The 18,180-nt window shown below is 44.6% G+C and overlaps 1 protein-coding gene across 9 annotated transcripts in view; it reads right to left on the bottom strand.

The window, feature by feature from the left end:
* MAST4 (microtubule associated serine/threonine kinase family member 4) overlaps positions 1 to 16,736 on the bottom strand; it is a 565,494-nt gene extending 548,758 nt beyond the window's left edge. For all 9 annotated transcript variants that reach the window (XM_023257117.2, XM_045061519.1, XM_045061476.1 and 6 more), the window contains exon 1: positions 16,380 to 16,736. In XM_023257117.2, coding sequence (XP_023112885.2) covers positions 16,380 to 16,736 — 357 coding nt within the window. The remainder of the gene's footprint in view (positions 1 to 16,379) is intronic.
* Positions 16,737 to 18,180: the final 1,444 nt, after the last annotated feature.

The following is an 18,180-nucleotide window of genomic DNA, read 5'->3' as shown; positions in this document are numbered from 1 at the left end:
TTCTCTCCAATGGAATGCACCCTCTATCCCAAGAGGCATGTCAACACTCTCTGTTCTGTAAATTAAAACTTTTTATAGAGAGACTGAGAAGCATCTCTACTTCAAACTGCTTCAGTTTTCTCCCAGGCAAGGACATGCAAGGCAAGAAATCACTACTGCCTCAGTTCCTGCTTCAAATACTAGAGGAGAGAAAAAGCACAGCAAGACAGTTTTAATCACTTGAAGATTAATTTGCAACAGGTGCCCCCCACAAACAAAGCAGAAGATGCTACAGACACAGATTCCCCAGGAGAAGCACCCCACCACTTCGAACCTGGAGGGGTCAGCAGACCTCTCCCAGAGGGTGGACAATGAGGTTTCCGTTCTCCGCAAAACACTGTCCAAGAAGCACCTTCATGGTGGGAGGTGTGCAAAGTACCACACCTTTTTGGTCCACAAGAAATCGGCCAGCTCAAAAAAACAGGAGGACCTTCTCAAAGAATGGACAGACCAGGGCTCCCTGAATGGGTTTCTGTTCTGCAACACAGATAACCTCTAGTAAGACAGATTAACCTTAGAAAACAAAGATGGGGATCTATCATCACCCTCCTCAAGAGCCAAAGACTTCCAGTGATCCCAAATTATCATTTCAGTAAGGGCCAATAAACTCCTTGATTTTTCAGGCCAGACAACTCCACCTTAGAGGAAGAGCTTTGGCTCTATCATTTCATGCACTGACCAGCTGTCTGCAAGCACTGTGCAAGGAGAGTGAATGCTTCTCGGAGTTAAAATTAATAGCATAGCTGTAATTGCAAATTTCACAAATCCAGAGCACACACTGTGGTTATGCTAAAAATGACCGTGACAGAGAATCTTTGAAGGTCTAGTGGAACTGGCCACACACCCAGGGCCTCGCAGACTGCTTGCTTAGGTATTTTTCCTGAGGGAAGAGTGAGGGGAAGATATGCTGGGCCAGAAAAGAGAGAACAGAGCTCAGAGAAGGTTCATTTGGGAGCTTAATGTTCCTTATAAAAGCACAACTGCCCTCATCATTCCATCTTGGTTTGCACATTTTAATACCACCTCCTATAAGCTTTCCCCAGTCTTGAAGTCCACTCATTTTCTCCAGTCCCCCCTGCTGCCTTGCTTTCTAAGTTTGTGTGGCTTTCGGAAGCAGCCATCATGTAACACATGGTCCCCACACCAGTAGACCAGAATCACTAACTCTTTAGAGAAGCAATTTCCTCCCATGCTTACAGAATCCTGAAGGAGACATCAAGTCCCCTGAGTTTTATAGAGAGGTTTTATCCGCAGGAGATTCACTTCCCTCCGCACCTCCAACTAGCTCCCCTGACCAGCCTGCAGAAATTGCCTTATAAAATCACACGATCCACCTCATAAAACCAGTTCACCAAGGGGTGCTGAGGCCCTGAAACAAGCCCACATAGCTCACAAGTTTCAAAAAGCTCCTGGATCACGGGTTGCCAGGACAAATCCTCAGCTATGTCAGGAGCCCCACACACACAGGCCATGATTCCTGCCAAAAACCAAGAGGGTGAGAGCTTCTTCAAGCTTTGCAAGGGCGTTTTGAAGAGGAAGAAAAAAAAAAAAAAAGATTGAGGAAATGTCTGAAACTCCAGCTGAGCCAAAAACATCATTGCTCTCCACTTGGCAAATTTCAAGGAAAGAGTAATCAAAAGATATCCCAAAGCAAGGAAATAAAGTGGTATCCTCAAGAGACAGGACCCAAAAGGGCTTATCTGGTAAATTCTTACCAAACCTACTTTCTCCCTGAACTCTGTCCTCACCAACAAAAACACCAAGTTCCTTAAGACAATGACTAAAACAGCATTAGTCGCAAACGTTGCTTAATTATCTAGGGAAAGATAAATCTTTAAAACAAAAATAATCTTGATTAGAAAGTTATGAAGCTATAAATAAACTGGTATTAAGGAAAACAGTACCATCCTGGTAGTGTTTTTTACTAGTAATTTTACATGACACGGGCACAAGGAATGAATCATACGAGAGGGAAAAACCACCTACCAGTTCCTATTCCTTCTTAGTGAACACATCTGTTGGGCAAATTATTTTATCTGGTACAACCTTCTCCTCCCCTCTTCTTATTTCCATCTTCAAGGCACCAGGAAAACCCTTTAGGGTAAATCCCATCAGGGTGATTCTGTAGTTCTTTTTCGCTCTCCTCACTGACATTACTTACTTTGACCCACATTTTCACATGTCGATAGTGTACTGCACATTCACACCAACTCACTCCACTTACTCTGTCTCCTAAATCGACTCTGTGTTGCTTTGGGCACGGACCAGATTTTTTACATTTCTTTTGCGTATCCTTTCCTTCCCTCCCACCTGCCAACTCCTACAGAGCTTTGCAAGAAGCAGCTTCAACAAATATCTCCTTGCACACCAGCTCAACCCCACCACAAGAATTGGCAGCAGCAGCTAAGGTACCAGGCAGGAGTCCTACATCCCATCTCCAAGGGCATCTTCACCAGCACCTATTATCAAAACATACTAAGACAACATTTGGACATTCCAAGATTCTATGTCCATCCATTCATCCAGCCCCCCTCCCCCCGTATTTCCTCCCCTTCTGGCCAATAGGCCACAGCAAGAGAGGCACCATTTCTATACTTGAATAATAAATATAGCCCCAGCCTGCAAGTTCACATTAAAATAAGCCTCCCCTGCGGCACCTGGGTGGCTCAATCGGTTCAAAGTCTGGCTTGGGCTCAGGTCATGATCTCCTGGTTTTTTAATTCAAGCCTGTGCCGGGCTCACTGCTATCAGTGCAGACCCGGATTCAGATCCTCTGTCTCACTCTCTCTGTCCCTCCCCTGCTTGTACTCTCAAAAATAAATAAGACATTTTAAAATTTTTTTAATTAAACAAAAGAAGCCTCCCTCCACAAACCACCACAACAGGCCCTAGTTTCCTAATAGATCCTAAATGAGCAGCTGTTTTACCCACAAATGGAAAGCTGCCCCACCCCTGAAAGTCAAATTAGTCTGTTCAAGATTTTTTTTTAATTTCATGATAATTTTGTTACATAACCTGCCACTTTACATCCAAGCCCACAGACAGAACAGCAGCAGTAATTAAATTTACATTCTTAGACGTCCTTAAGTGTCAAAATAAATTCCTAAGAACCGCAGGTAATAGTATCTGAACAATTCAAGACCGTGCCCACGTGATCACAGGATTTTCAAGAGTATAAAGTGAGCACCCCCTGACATTTCTCAGCAGGGCTTATTCCTATCACTTGGTAAACCTGTATTTATCATTTGTTAAAGTCCGTGTTTCACTTTCTCTTTAATTACCACCGACTATCTCTGATGGAACCATCCCACTGGTGGAACTCAGCTGCGAGCGATTCTTTGGGGGCCTTCTCCATCTCTTGACATGAACCAGCTGCACGAATTCCAGAACCTAGCTGTCACCCTCTCCTGAGAGGAGGGCGGACACACGGGAGAGAGAAAACCAGCAGCTCTAGACACTAGGAAGACAAACACCCTCTACTTTCAGGGATGCAGCCACCCTTCCAGACACCGTAGAGTCAGGTTCAGAAAAGAAAGAGGCCCCGGAAATCACACATTTATGTGCAAGTTCCCCAGTGGAAGGAGGATATGTGCAATTACTAAAAACCTCATCTACAGGAACTAGGTAATTCTTGTGATGGGTGTTAAACTAAAAGAAAAAGCACAGCAGAATTTTTAAAAAAAGACCATTTCCCTTATTTCTATTAAAAGTACTTGGCTTATTTTAAAAGGTATTCTGATGGGTTTTCTGAGGCAACCACCTTCTACCTTATATTCTCGGCCTTCACATGTCTACCGCCTTAGAAATGAACTGAAAACTGCCAGGGGACATTTTGCTTCTAGTTAAGATGATTTGCTCCCGGTATGTGAAGGAGTCTTGGGCGTCCATGACAGTGTCCTTAAGACAAAGTAAGGTCACTGCCACACCTCCAGGAGGAGCCCCAGAGCACAGGCTGACAGTGCTCCCCTGGCTCACTAGGGCCCTGATCAGCCACATGGGCAGATGTTGACAATTAACACCAATGATTACTTGTGCCACAGGCATCCACCTCCAGAAGCTGCTATACGGCCCCCAACACCATAGGGAAAAGAGGCCCCTCCCCAGTATCCCATTCATTCTAGGGGTTAATTATACTTCTATAGGCTGGAAACCCAATCACCCTTTAAAACTACATCTCTATGGGACTTCACACTCCAAGTTCCAAACAATGGACTTCCAAACAAACTTAGAAAAAAGGCCTGACAGCTAAGGCTAACAGCTTGGGCTAGAGATACCACCATCTTAAATAAGTAAGTAAGTAAGTAAGTAAGTAAGTAAGTAAGTAAGTAAGTAAGTAAAAATAGTCTACTCCAAAGGCTGGGCAGGTAGGATCCACAACAGTGCAGGAGAGAGCCCTGGCGGCCAGGTAACGCAGAGACCATACAAACTTTTCAAATCAAAGAATTTTATCAAATCAGAAACTGCTGGTCTAGGACATCAGAATGATAAACTTATGATGGGACATGTGGCCCAAACATGGCCCAAACATAACAAAACTGACCTTGTTATCCAGAGTTACACTCCTCTGCAAGACTGGGAGATAAGAGGTAGTACCCTCAATTTATTCTGATGAATGACAGAAACATACCAAATAACTTTAAAAGATGAATAAAAGAGGAACATGAAACTTTTTTTTTTCTGTATGTTCAAATCAGCATAATCTGAAAGGAAGGATCTACGGGCAAACATCCTTGTGAGAATTCCTTTCAAGAATATGTGCCTATCCACAGATCAGAAAACACATTTGCCTACCAAGTTTGTAAGAAAAAAAAATACTTTTAGAACAAATTACATGCTAATGACAACAGTAAAATTGTCATGTTTCTGTAGTAAGAGGGAAACAAAAAATTGGAGCTAAAAAGGACATCTAACTTCACCATACATGAAAACCTTGGAAGCTATAATCTACCCAGTAACAAGCCAAGACAGTGTTCAGACCTCCCAAACTCTCAGCTAACACTCAGCCACTACTTATACAATTGCCATAATTCCCACAACACATATGCACTGACAGCAGCTTTTGCCTAAGCACCAGTGAGTACAGCCCAGCATCACTGTTAATGTTTTAAGGCTGGCTATCAATATTTCATCAGAAATTAAAATAATGACTTTAAACATGTGGCCAATAATGGCTTACTGCTGCAACTGTGATTGTTCAGTTTCCCAAAGCCAACCAAAAAATAAAAACCGGTTTATGGTTTAAAACCTTCATTTGTAGAAACTCTCCCAGCCTATTAACTGATGACCTAAAACCCAAGATCATAGCTTTAAATCCTAGCCCTGACTTTAACTTCCAGAGACACTTCATCCAAACTCTTCATGGCAAAGGCACAGGGACCCCGCCGCTAAGTGGCATTTTCATTAACGATCATTCATTTATTCTTGGCAGGGCATCAAAGGCTCTGTGCTAGGATCTTGGATACACAGAGAACAAACAGGGACCCTTAAGGGTCCACTGTTCTTCAACAGTCTCCTCAAACCTGTTCCATCCTTTTCCTCCCTTGTTTAACATCGAGAAGGTCACTGAGCTACAGCTACAGGAGGGTAGTGCAAACCAACCAAATTACTAGATTTTAAAAGACTTTGGTAAGGGCACCTAGGTGTCTCAGTTCGTTAAGTGTCCGATTTCAGCTCAGGTCATGACCTCACGGTTCGTGAGTTCGAGCCCCACATCGGTTCTGCGCGGACAGCTCAGAGCCTGGAGCCTGCTTCACATTCTGGGTCTCCCTCTCTCTGCCCCTCCCCTGCTCGTGCTTGCTCACGCTCTCTCTCTCTCTGTCTCTCTCTCTCAAAAATAAATAAAAGACTTGGGTAAAAGTTCAGTGAATAAATGCATGTAAAGCCCTCAGAATGGTGTCTTAACACATAATATGGCTCAAGTACCATTTTGTGCAACATGTTATTGTTCACTCTACACTGTTCACTCTCTCTGTTGAGGGGATTCAAGTTGACAGGACACCGTTCCCACTCAGAGGAACTCACAATCTAGTGGGAGATAGATCAATTATTAACGATACTACCAAAAAAGTGTACAAAATGGGAAGGAGAAAACCAATGAAATAGCAGAAAATGCTATCCAAACTTAAGTGCTGTACAGATATTAACAATATAGACGAGATCTGGCACAACCCAAGACAAAGAGGTGCAGCACAATCCTCACAAAAAGAACTTCTGCTGCTACCTTCCACTTGTTTCTAAATGGAAGGAGAGATGATGCACAGGTTTCATTAGTTTCAGAGGTACAACACAGTCCACTATCTTCAACTTTTAAAATTAAAAAAAAATATTGCCTACTTTCATCAAGACTACATGCAATTTTATCCTCACTACCTCTGCTTAAACACTTTTACATCTTCAATGGTTTTCAAAGATGATTGATGCCCAAAGCAAGAGCCCTAAAGCAGAACAAGATGTCAAATGATTAAAAAAAAAAAAAAAAAAAAAAAAAAAGTACCTCGTTCACAGAATAGGAAGGCAGGAAAACCACACCAGGACGTTATAGGGGGAAAAGCAGAAAAAGTGAGAGCAAAAAGAGCTTTAAAATTCTTTGAGTCATACAATTCCATAACCGAGAAAGGCCTTTCCCCCAAATATTCTGTTCAACTAAAGGTTTACTACAATCTCCCAACTAACATGGTTTGTCATGTTCTTTTTAAAATGCCAGCAGCCAAGCTACAGAGGAAAGGGAAGAAAAAATTGCCAAATGGTCAAGTTGCTTCTCTACCGGCATAACTCCTTCCAGTTGGTCTCATTCCCTGATTTTAAAATTACACTCAGCTTGCTCCAGGTGGAAACGTTCTAATTTCCAAAGTGCAACTCATGAAAACAAAAGGGTTTGTTTGTTCTTAATGAAGAGTTCAAAGTTGTGATTTCCATTTTCTTTCTTCTAATAGTGAATCTGCACCATGCCTAAAACCCACCCGTCACCGCAGATTGAAATTAGTCTAAAAGATCTTAGAACCACTCTAACTGTACTTCTCTTCCTAGCCAGCAGTTAACAGCTTGTGCGGATAACTAATCAGTGTACGAAGAACAAAATGCCAAGAAATTCCAAGGAAATTAAGTGGTACATTAAATAAAATTTACAAAAGTACTACTTCAAAGAATAAGTTAAAGTACCATAACACAAGGCAAAGAGAAGTTAGTCTTTTCTTATTTGACAGGCAGTTTTCCTCACATTCTCCATCACTCTCCCATGCTCACACAGCACTCGCTTAGTCTTTAAAACTGCACCAAATTTACCTGGCACTTCTACTCACTAGTCACAAGAGAGCCACAAAAATGAAAGGTCAGCATTTTCTTGAGTCTTCCTGATAGGCACTCTATTCATTTGAGATGAGACTGAAGTTCTCCTCCCTAGGTAAAACCTCTCAGTGGTCCTTTTTCTTGGGCTGCCCTTCTGCCTGGAGCAAACATTCTCCTCATCTTGGCTACACCTGAGAATCCCCAGAGCAGCCCTCTTAAAACAAGCCTAACAAGGGGCACCTGGGCAGCTCAATCCGTTAAGGCTCTAACTCTTGGTTTCGGCTCAGCTCATGATCTTGCGGTTCGTGAGTTCAAGCCCCCATCAGGCTCTGCACTGCTCAGACCCTGCTAGGGATTCTCTTTCCCCCTTTCTGGCCCTCCCCTGCTTCCTCTGTCTCTCAAAATAAATAAATAAACCTCAAAAAATACAAAATAAAACCACAAGCCTGAGGTGATGACTTCAAATAAGCATCAAACAAATTCAATTAAGCTTCAGATGATTTCAACTAAACACTCCAGCTAAAACTATGGGAGTAACAAAGCAGATTTTCTGAGTTTATGTTACATGTGTAGGAGCTATAAACACTCCTACAGAGCCAATTTATTCATAATGAACTTGTTTGTGAAAATAATCCTTTCACCTTTTATACACGAAATAGATTTGATCATCACTGCATCTCATTTCAACACCTTAATGTAGTTTAGGTAGCAATGACTGCCCTAAGAAGCAATTTTAAATTTTTAATTTCTGTAATATACGTCTCAATGACATGTTCAATGACATAAAATTTTAACCAATTCTAACCCAATTTTACTTTACTTCCCTCCCGCCGATGATGCACCAGGTCCCTTCCCGCACTGCAGAAGGTGTGTCCACCTCTGCACAAAGAAATGCCTAAACAACAAATGTTAACACCAGAAGTCAGAGATATGATGGCATTATTTTTAAAACACAGAAAGGCACAAAATTATCAGACAGGAGCGACCTACATACCTAATTTCTCAGCTTATCGAAAATGTAGCTGACCAAGTTCTAAGAGGCCAAAGGACCCACACCCAATGTGCAATTATTAACGTACATTCAACTACCCAAACTAAATTGGGTGCACCTGTGAGCTTGCCAGCCACTGAAAATACCACTAAATTACAGTGTCAAGAATAAAATTAAATTTTCATTTTCCACATGATAGCCTATGAAATTAGTTAAGAAAAGAAAGCCAATCTAACAGTACTTCCTCTCTCTCACACACATCCCCACCTCATCCCAGCCCCCAATATCAGTACAAACCACTGGGGCTGAAAGGCTCAGTGGAAATAAGTATCATAATCAAAATTATATCGACTGTGTCCAAGAGAGGAATTGATGGGCTGGCAAAAGAGTACAAGTCTAGGGTACAAATTCATAGGCTGTCTCACAGACACATGTGGCTAGTTATGAATTCAAATCATTAAATAAGCAGTGAATGCTCCTTATTAAGTGGGAGGGACCACCAGAAACTGCATACAAGTTCTATACATTGAAATGTGACTTTGATGTATGTGTGCCGCTGACCACGGTCCTGAACCAACATTTCCCCTTTGGGGGAAGGCTTTTCTCTCCTTTCCTTCCCAGGAATTGCGAACCAGGTGAGAGTTCATGGAGACAGATAATGAAAGAGACAAGTACACAGAAGCTGGTGGAGGATAAGACTTCTGTTGAATCTTATGTTATGTTCTGCTTTAACCCAAGAGAACAGTACCAGACAAGAAACCAGACAAAATATCAGAGACATAAAAGAGAACAAGAATCTCTGAACAATGCAAAGTTGTATAAACAGCAGCCTAAACAGGTTCATAAGACAGAGCACCAGGTTGGTGAGAGGTGCAGTCCCTGCAGTGGCATTTGAATTTTATCAAAAGTGCTCCTAGATTGTTTTTATTTTTGCCTTAAAGGTTGACATGTCTACACTGCCCCAAAGGGACACAACAGAATGGGGGGGGGGGACAATTTACATATCTTAATTCTTGTACTTTTAAAAGTACAATCACACTTCTAATAGATTTCCTCTCTGTAAAATTGGGGTGGCCCTTGGACCACCTGCCTTGCCCCACTCCACCCTAACTCATATATAAACCAAAGCTGGCTTCCAAAAAATCATTTGATTGGTCTTATTACTCCGTTCTCAGCCTCCAAATCATTACCTTGGATACTTAAGTGCATGGTCATCATCTCACCAGCCTCACCATACAACTGACATGCTGCCTTCTGACTAAATCCCTGGGCAAAGCCAGTAATTTACATGTTCATACAGTTGTTTAGGATATTATTAATAAATGATCACTAAGAGCAAGTTCCATGAGTAAAAGAGAGATCATATCTTAATAGAAGGGTTAATGAACCATACACCATAAAGCTTTCCTGTTAGTACATTATAAGAAATGCTCTATGAAATTAAAAGTGATAACTGTGCTACACATCTACCTACTCATGAATGAAAGGGCCTGTCATGACTACCAACAAAACATGCTAGTAGCATAATCCATCAGGGAAGGGACCGCTAGGCTTCTAATTATTCCTGGCTATGTCATAGCCATTCTGCATAAACCAGCTCCTCATGCTCAGTAATAACAAATGCTGCTACGGAATACATACTATGTGCAAGGCATCATGCTGACTACTTCATATAAAGTATAATTCTTAATTCTCCTAACAACCCTCTGCAATAAATGTTGCCATGTCCATTTGACCGATGAGGAAACAGTCTCAGTATTAAAAACCTTTCCAAAGTCACACAACCTGTAAGTGGCTCAGTGTCATCAGTCCGTACCTTCAGGCACTACTGACTCTCACCCAGGGCAGAGAAAAACTGGCTGCTAGCCCTTAAGGGATGAAGGAGAGGAGCACATGCCCTTTCCTGACAATAGTACAGAACACGAGAATGTGATTATAAATGACATGAGGTTTCTTTCGTATAAAAAGTACAAGCATCTCTTTTAAGATACACATGTGCGTGCATGCATGCGCGCACACACACACATACCCACTCAGTTTTCTTCAATGCCAGGCCACCCTATTATGGATCCTTCTCATTGTGAGAAGGCTCTTTCTACAATGTATCATGTTTGCACCCCGCACTATAGTTCTTCCACAACCTTCCTCCATGGGACAAAGTGAGAAACAATGGGACTCATACACTGTATCCACTGAATCTAATACACAGCTTTGTCACTGACTGTAATACATACTTAATACATAGGTTTGTCACCAACTGTAAAACAATGGCAAAATATAAATATGACCTTTCCCTTGAATACCTCAGACCAGAGGTGGAAAAGGCAAAATCCTTAGTTCTCTGATGCTGATCAGCCCTTCTCTAGGAAAATACAAGCAAACAAGCTAGATTCTCATAATGTGTATTAGCTCACCAACACCACACTTCCCACCGACAAGGAATCTCATACAATCTCAGGGCAATTTCCCCTTGTATTCACCTTGGGTAAATATTTCTCTGTAATTTACTGTGGAAATGAACTATTCCAAGGCCCTCTTCTCAGTCACCATTCCTATTAATAAAGTTTTTCCTTCAAGAAAATAGTAGGCTTAAGGCAACATCACAGTGAAAAGGAGCATTAATATTCACACTATGGTATTCTCTTGAAAAGAGCTCAATTCTTTTTCTACAGTATTTGCCATGTGTTTACCTGGGGCACTTGAACTACCAGGAATGAACCCCCTGTTCCATGTACACATCATTTATTAAGATGCCTTCTTCTAGGTTATCAGCTCCAATCCTGGAACATTTAAGCAGGCTACACAAGCAGTTCCCAACAGGTGGGCTTCGTGCTTCCTGCCCTCCCAAACACAAATCTCACCATACCACTATCTCGATTCAAATCCTTCAACGGCTCTCAGCACCAGCTGCTGCATCACTCTCAAGTGTCATCTGATGTTATGCTCCCCCCTCCTCCATGCCAAATGACCCGCAGACCCACCATACTCTCTCCCACTTTAGGGCCTCCAGCTACCTGCATGGCTCTTACCCATGGTATCTCCCAGCTATCTCCCTGCTCATCCATTATGTCTCAGCTCAACATCACCTCCTCAGTGAGGCAGTTCTCACCTCCCAGACTAAGAGAGCTCCATGATATAGACACACTCCCTCACAGCCTGCTCCTCTGTTCCATTTACTTCCTTTGAAACCAACTAATTAATAATCGTGTGTTGTGTGACCATCTCCCTCAACTACACTAGAAGCTTTGTAGGGTCCAAACTATCTCTGTCTCATCCACTTTCATGTCCTTAATGCTGAGACCAATGCGTCACTAGAGTCTCATGCAATATATATTGGTTGACTGATTTTCTCAACTCTCTTATCAAAATGGTGAGTCAAAAAAGTGGACAAAATAATAAATGCACCAAGATTTATGCACTGCTTTTGTTCAAATTACGTAGCTGCTGTGATTAATAAAATACAAACTCAGGGTGCCTGGGTGGCTCAGTCGGTTGAGCGTTCAACTTCGGCTTAGGTCATGATCTCACGGTTTGTGAGTTCAAGCCCCATGTAGGGCTCTGTGCTGACAACTCAGAGCCTGGAGCCTGCTTCCGATTCTGTGTCTCCCTCTCTCTCTCTAATCTCTACCCCTCCCATGCTCATGCTTTCTCTCTCTAATAAATAAGCATTAATAAAATAATAAAATAAAATTCAAACTCAATGAAAAGCTTTACTGAATTCATAGTTGTTTTTCGCTATTTGTTTTCTTAAACAATGAACAGCAGAAATTCATGTACTGCATCACTACTGTGTGCAGGAATCCCACAAACACATCCCAGGTATTATTAAGAGCAGCACTCAAACACCATTCAATAGAACAGTTCAAAGACATCCCATGACTGTGCCTATTGTCACGCAGGAAACTGTTCCCCAACGTACGTCAATAAAACAAACCTTGTAGTATAGCAGAGTATAAATGAGCCACTTTATACATGGAGTTGAAAATCCTTTTAACCACTAAGCCTTTTCTTTTTCAGCCATTCTAAGAATGCTTCCAAGTTTCAAGTTCTAATAGACACAGTGAAAAGTGGACTTAATACACAAGTCCCTTTAAAGGTATTTTGAGTGGATCCTCAGCGATTTAGCTTTGTTCAAAATTTACCTGGATCAAAAAAAATTTTTTTTTTACCTGGATCCATGAGGTATTTTTGATAAGAGATCTAGAGGTCTGGGCATAATTCACAACATACACAACAAATGAAAACACACAGTCACCGTTCAATCAAATGCATAACTATTTTCAAAGATGTCCTTTTTTCCTCATTCATTCAATATATACTCACGGAGTCTGTACTAATATACTAGAGGTACTGTGCTAGGCATATAGGACAAAATCCCTGCCCCCGAGGAGGTCAGTGATAGACAGCAAACGGTACCTGAGTACTTCATTAGTGTCATCACACGGTACTTTGGGAAAAGACAGGACAAAGTTGCCTACAAGTAAATCTCAGAAATGTGGTCACAGCAACAGTCCCCCAATCTAGATAGATGCCTGTAGATCGACAGAGCCACCAACCCTCAACACCCGCAGACTCCAATTGCACAGGCTTAGGGAAGCAGCGGAGGAAGTCAGATGCAGTTTATTAAACTAAGTGATATGCACCATCTCTAACTCCCAGGTGTTTAAATACAGAAGAATGCAAACACTGCCTTCTTATTGTTTTTAAGCAACAAAAGTGTAAAGGGCTGATTTAAGTCTCCGATACCTAGTAAGTTCACACAAATACTGATAGTAAGATAAAATACATAATAGGTCAAACACTATTGATATACTCAAATCAGCTTCAACAAGGTTGCCAAAAACAAGTTAGCACTGCAATTATACACCACATACTTGAATTTTGCTGTTTTTTAAAATTTATTTTAATGTTTATTTTTGAGAGAGAGAGATCAAGCATGAGCAGGGGAGGGGCAGAGAGAGAAGACACAGAATTTGAAGCAGGCTCCAGGCTCTAAGCTGTCAGCACAGAGCCTGTGGCAGGGCTGGAACCCAAAAACCATGAGATCATGACCTGAGCAGAAGTCGGGTGCTTAACCAACTGAGCCACCCAGGCGTCTAGAATTTTGGTGCTTTTTAAAAAGTGATGCAGAAAAAAATAAAAATAAAAATAAATAAATAAAAAGTGATGCAGTAAGTTATTATGAGAAGAAAAAAAAAAAAACTTTGGAAAACAATGACTCTCCCAAGCTAGACACAACAATTTAAAGATCTAAATGAACCTCTTTCCATTTTATGCATTGCACTTAAGCCTTTTAAAGCATTATACTCAGCACCTTGCCATAGTAGGACATTACTCTAACAGTGCATTGCCATAATACGACCTGATTCAAATGAAATCTGTTTCCCAGCTTATGCTAATAAAATGAGAATAACCTGAGCAGACACAGCCTCAGGTTGTCTCAAAGTAGCAGGTTAATTACGCATAAAAATAACAAGCCAGCCCAAGTTCGTACTTCCATGTCACAAAGATATTCATCACCAGTGAACTTGAAAAATTAATATTTACTTAGCACTTCATGCTATATATTAGTGTGCTAGGACTACATAAAATCGCAGGTATAAAATGCCTAACAACTCTATTGTTGTGATTCCCATTTAAAGGTGAAAAAACTGGGGCTACAACTAATTGAATGGTCCACAATCCCACAGCCAGTTAATGCGGCAGAGTTGGGAAGCACACCCATGTCTTCCCACTAAACTTAGTGTTTGCAACCCAGTGTTCCTGACTGAACCCTCTGGAATGGTGCTTGTAGTTGTGTGCATTTTCTGAGGAGCCGGTGTAGAGCTGACATTAGATTCTCAAAGAAGCCTACCATCCCACAAAAGGTTAAAAATCACTGCACCATACCATCACCCAAGTAAAACCAGAAAATGCACACTGGACTTTAACGCCTTTCACCAAGACTACCACTTCTCGGCTCCTGAGGAGGAAAAAAAAAAAAACTCCACAGTTAATTTCACTTTAAAATTCTCACAGCCAAGTCAAGATTTCCACTCCTGGATAACTTCCAGCAACCTCTGCCACAGAGTCAGTTACACAATAAATGCAATACTGTATCAGTTTACATCCAATTCTGAGATTTCACAAATAGTGACCAATGTTATTTAGTCATTCCACTTTCCAAAATGTGTTTCAATCAACCAGTCCTCACTGCATTGCCTGAGAAATAAGCTATCATTATATCTCTTCCCAGGAAGTAAAACACTGTCACCATGAGGCCAGGCAATAAATCAGCTACAGAATTGGGATCAAAAGTGAGAAGCTCATTGCTTACCCCACCCATATGCAAGACTGTGTCATTTACCCCAGAGCAACCTCTCCTAGCTACAGAGAAAACACTGGGCATCTTCTCGACCAATGACAACACTAAATTAGAATCTACTAGTAAATCAGTGAATTAGGGCATACCCCCAGCTGCCCAATGACAAGGGCGCTCATCTTGAAAGTTGAGGCAGATGTCACAGGATAAACACCTGGCACATGCCTGACATCTTAAAAATGAGATGCAACCACTGAGGGACTCTGACAGTTCTGTGGCAGGTATGGCACTCAGCTTAACTCCTGGCATTCTGTCCCTAGGATCAATCTGAACATTTGACCCATCCTAAATTCCTGATCAGCAAAAAAGAGTATTTCTGTGGAAATGAACTTGAAGTTACCTGGTTCAAACCCCTCATTCTACAGATAAAACCATACCTCAGAGGAATGAAACCACTTGCCTAAGGCTCATAACTCAGAACTCAGAAAGCAAGTCTCCAAACACCTGTCCAGGATCCTTGCAATTCTCCAGGGCACTGGAAAATCGATCATGGTTTCTGCCAGAAGCTTGGCCATCGACCAAACAGCGCTGCTCCATCTCTGCCTCGCCAGGACATCACTCCCCTCACCCTGTGCCAGATCCACTCTTTGCCTCCAGAATGAGGTCCCTGGGCGTCACTGGCAGGACACTGACCTCAACGTGCACATTCTGAGGGATAAAGACAATTACCTACTAAAGCTAACCCCATCCAGGAGGAGAAAAAATAGGACTCTGGCACTGAGGAATTAACTTCACAAGGGCTCTATGTTAGGACGATGTTTTATTTATAGCCCTGCCTGAACAAGATGACTTAGGCACAACTCTCCAAAGCAAACAATCTAAAAGATAATGAAGAACCTTATGCTTCTCTAACTGTGCTCCAAAGCCCCCCCAACACACCCCTTGCCAAAAAAAAAAAAAAAAAAAAAAGGCCAAGGAAAGCTATCTAGAGGACACCAAAGTCATACGCTCAATGTGTCAGGACGCGACCCACAAGTTTTGGATGAACGTTCTTCCAGGAGACCAGGATGGAAACAGTCTCCCGGAAGAAAATCAGGGGTTCTCTATCCAGTCTGGCAACCAGCGCGCATCTGGACACCCAGGACCAAGTCCGAAAGAGAGATGCAGGCGTGCACGACAGTGGCGCCGACCGAGAGCTCGGAGTCCCGCTCTCTCAGAGGACCGACGCTGCGGGGACCAGCCAAAACCACCCGCAGGTGATCCCGGGGAGCCGGCGTCACTGACACGCCCCGGCGAAACTCCACGGGTACCGCTCCCACTCTTCCGCCAGGACAGACACACCGTCTCTTCCCCACACCTATCCCCTCACCACACTCCCTCTCCGCCAGAGAGCTTCGGCGGGAAGCAACGCCCACTTCGGAAAAGAAGATCTTAGTTGTGGGGACCAGCCGGGCGTCCAGATCACTCATTCACAGAGCCACCGTAGCAGACACAAACATTAAGGAGTTTGCTCTTTTGACATAAAAAGCACACGATCAGGCCGCACATGAAGGCACACACACGGAGGTAACAGCCATGAGACGTCAATGACCCACAGGGAGGCTCCTAACTGCCAGCACCCCGGGCTCGGGGCAGAGCACCTGGGGTCCCTCCCCCTCTCCACGCCCCGGGGCGCCCAGCCGTGGGCTGCGCGCGGAGTGGAGAGCTGAGGTCTCCCGACAGCAGGGACCCGGAGGGGGGCGAGCGGGGGAAGGCGGGGCCCACCTCCTCGTCCTGCTCCTCCTGGGACGCGCTGCTGCCCCGCGGCGCGGGCGGCGCGGTTCCTCCGCGGAGCTGCGGCGGCGGCGCACAGACTCCAAGCTCAAGCACCACGCGCGCGGGAGCCCACGCGGCGGGCGGCGGGGCGCCTAGGGCGCCGCCCGGCGGCGGTGGCTGCGGCTGCTCTCGAGAGAAGCCGCCGGGCTCCCCTTCCTCCGACAGAGTTTCTGAGCCCGAGGAGGACTCGGCCGAGGAAGCGCCAGGCGAGGATGCGGCGGCCACCGCAGGGGCAGGAGCCCGGGCGCCGTGGCCGCTGCAGCCACGGGGCACCGGCTCCGGCGCCTCCGAAACTTTCTCCCCCATTTCTCTCTCGGGCCCAAAGTGCAGCCCGAGGGGCAGCGGGGACGCGGCGGGCACTCAGCGTCTCCAGGGAAAGCTGCGGGCTACGCGGCTCCGGCTCGCTCTCGCTGCCGCTCCCGGGCTGCGGGGAGCCACGCCGGCGACTACATGGCCGCGGCACGGCCGCGGGAGCCCGCCGCCAAGTTACCAGCCGCCCAGATTTGGCGGCCGACCGGGGCTCCCGCGCGCGGGGAGAGGCCAGCTCGAGCCGGCGCTCTACGCTCCACAATCCTAGCGAGCTGCGCCCGCGCCGCCGGGACTGCGGCTTCGCCAGCAAAACCTGCCTCCGGGCAGGAGCGGGGCCGGCGGAGGAGACGGGCAGCCAGGGGAGCCAATGGCAGGGCAGGCGCGCCGGTGGGCGGAGGCTGCGGCGCCCCCGGCCGCACGGGCGTCAGGTAGGGGAGGCGGGGCGAGGCGCGGGCTACGGGATCCGGCGGAGCGCTGGGGCCCCCGGGACTGGCGAGAGGCGGTGGCGGAGGGGGCACCCGGAGCCTGGAATCGGAGCCAAAGGCTTGGACTCCGAACTTAGCGGAGGAGTGGCTGGCCGGCCTTGGAACGCCAGGGAGAGATGGCTGAGGGGGCGGTGAGACCTTGGAGAAGAACTGGACTTTGTTTCGAAAAAGTAGAATTGAGGAAACTGCCCAGAAGTAGAAATTTAAAAGGAAACACAGTCACGCACACACACGCACCCACTAGACTGCTGGAGGAGAACGAGGGAAACTTCGTGGTATAGTGAGTGGATGGATCTAAACAGACCTGATTTCCAATCCCGGTGTCTCCGTTTAAACTCGTTTGGCCTCAGTTTCCTCAGCTGGAAATAGAGACATTACATTAATACCTGTCTAGTCAGGCTATAGGCAGAATTAGAGCAAATATTTATGTGTATGTATATAAGCTTCACCAGAGTGCCTGGCTTGGACACATGGTTAGTTTTACAAAAACTATTTATTTTTGTCTATTAACTTGAAGTTTAAGTCATGCCCCTGTATTTAATTGGGAACGAGAATGTGCCTAGTACTGTGCCCAATCCTACACAAAGTTGAATTAGAAAGGGCTCTGTGGCGCTAACCGTTGCCTGCCTCTCCACATCCGCTAAACAGCATGAAGAGTTTACAATTTCCAGTTGACTGTCTGCTAGCCCTGGATTCTAAACCAGCAGGATGCAAAAACAAGTGCTTCGCTTTCCTTACCTCTAAGAGCTAGAAGAAAGAACTTGCACCAAAGGCACAAGAATTGCCTTCAGGCCCTCCCTGGACCTGGAGAATGCATCCTGCAGGGTGATTGGGTGACTTAAATTTCTTGGAAGCCAGCATTTGGTGCAGCAGTGGTAGATAAATGACTCCTCAACGTGCCTTCAGCTCCAGCCCTATTCTGAGCTCTGGCACTGCAACCTGAGCTATAAATTCAA

Source organism: Felis catus, chromosome A1 (assembly GCF_018350175.1).
Source record: "Felis catus isolate Fca126 chromosome A1, F.catus_Fca126_mat1.0, whole genome shotgun sequence".
NCBI lineage: Eukaryota > Metazoa > Chordata > Mammalia > Carnivora > Felidae > Felis > Felis catus.
Note: the sequence above shows the minus strand (reverse complement) of the source record. Positions and strands in the feature narration are given on the sequence as shown.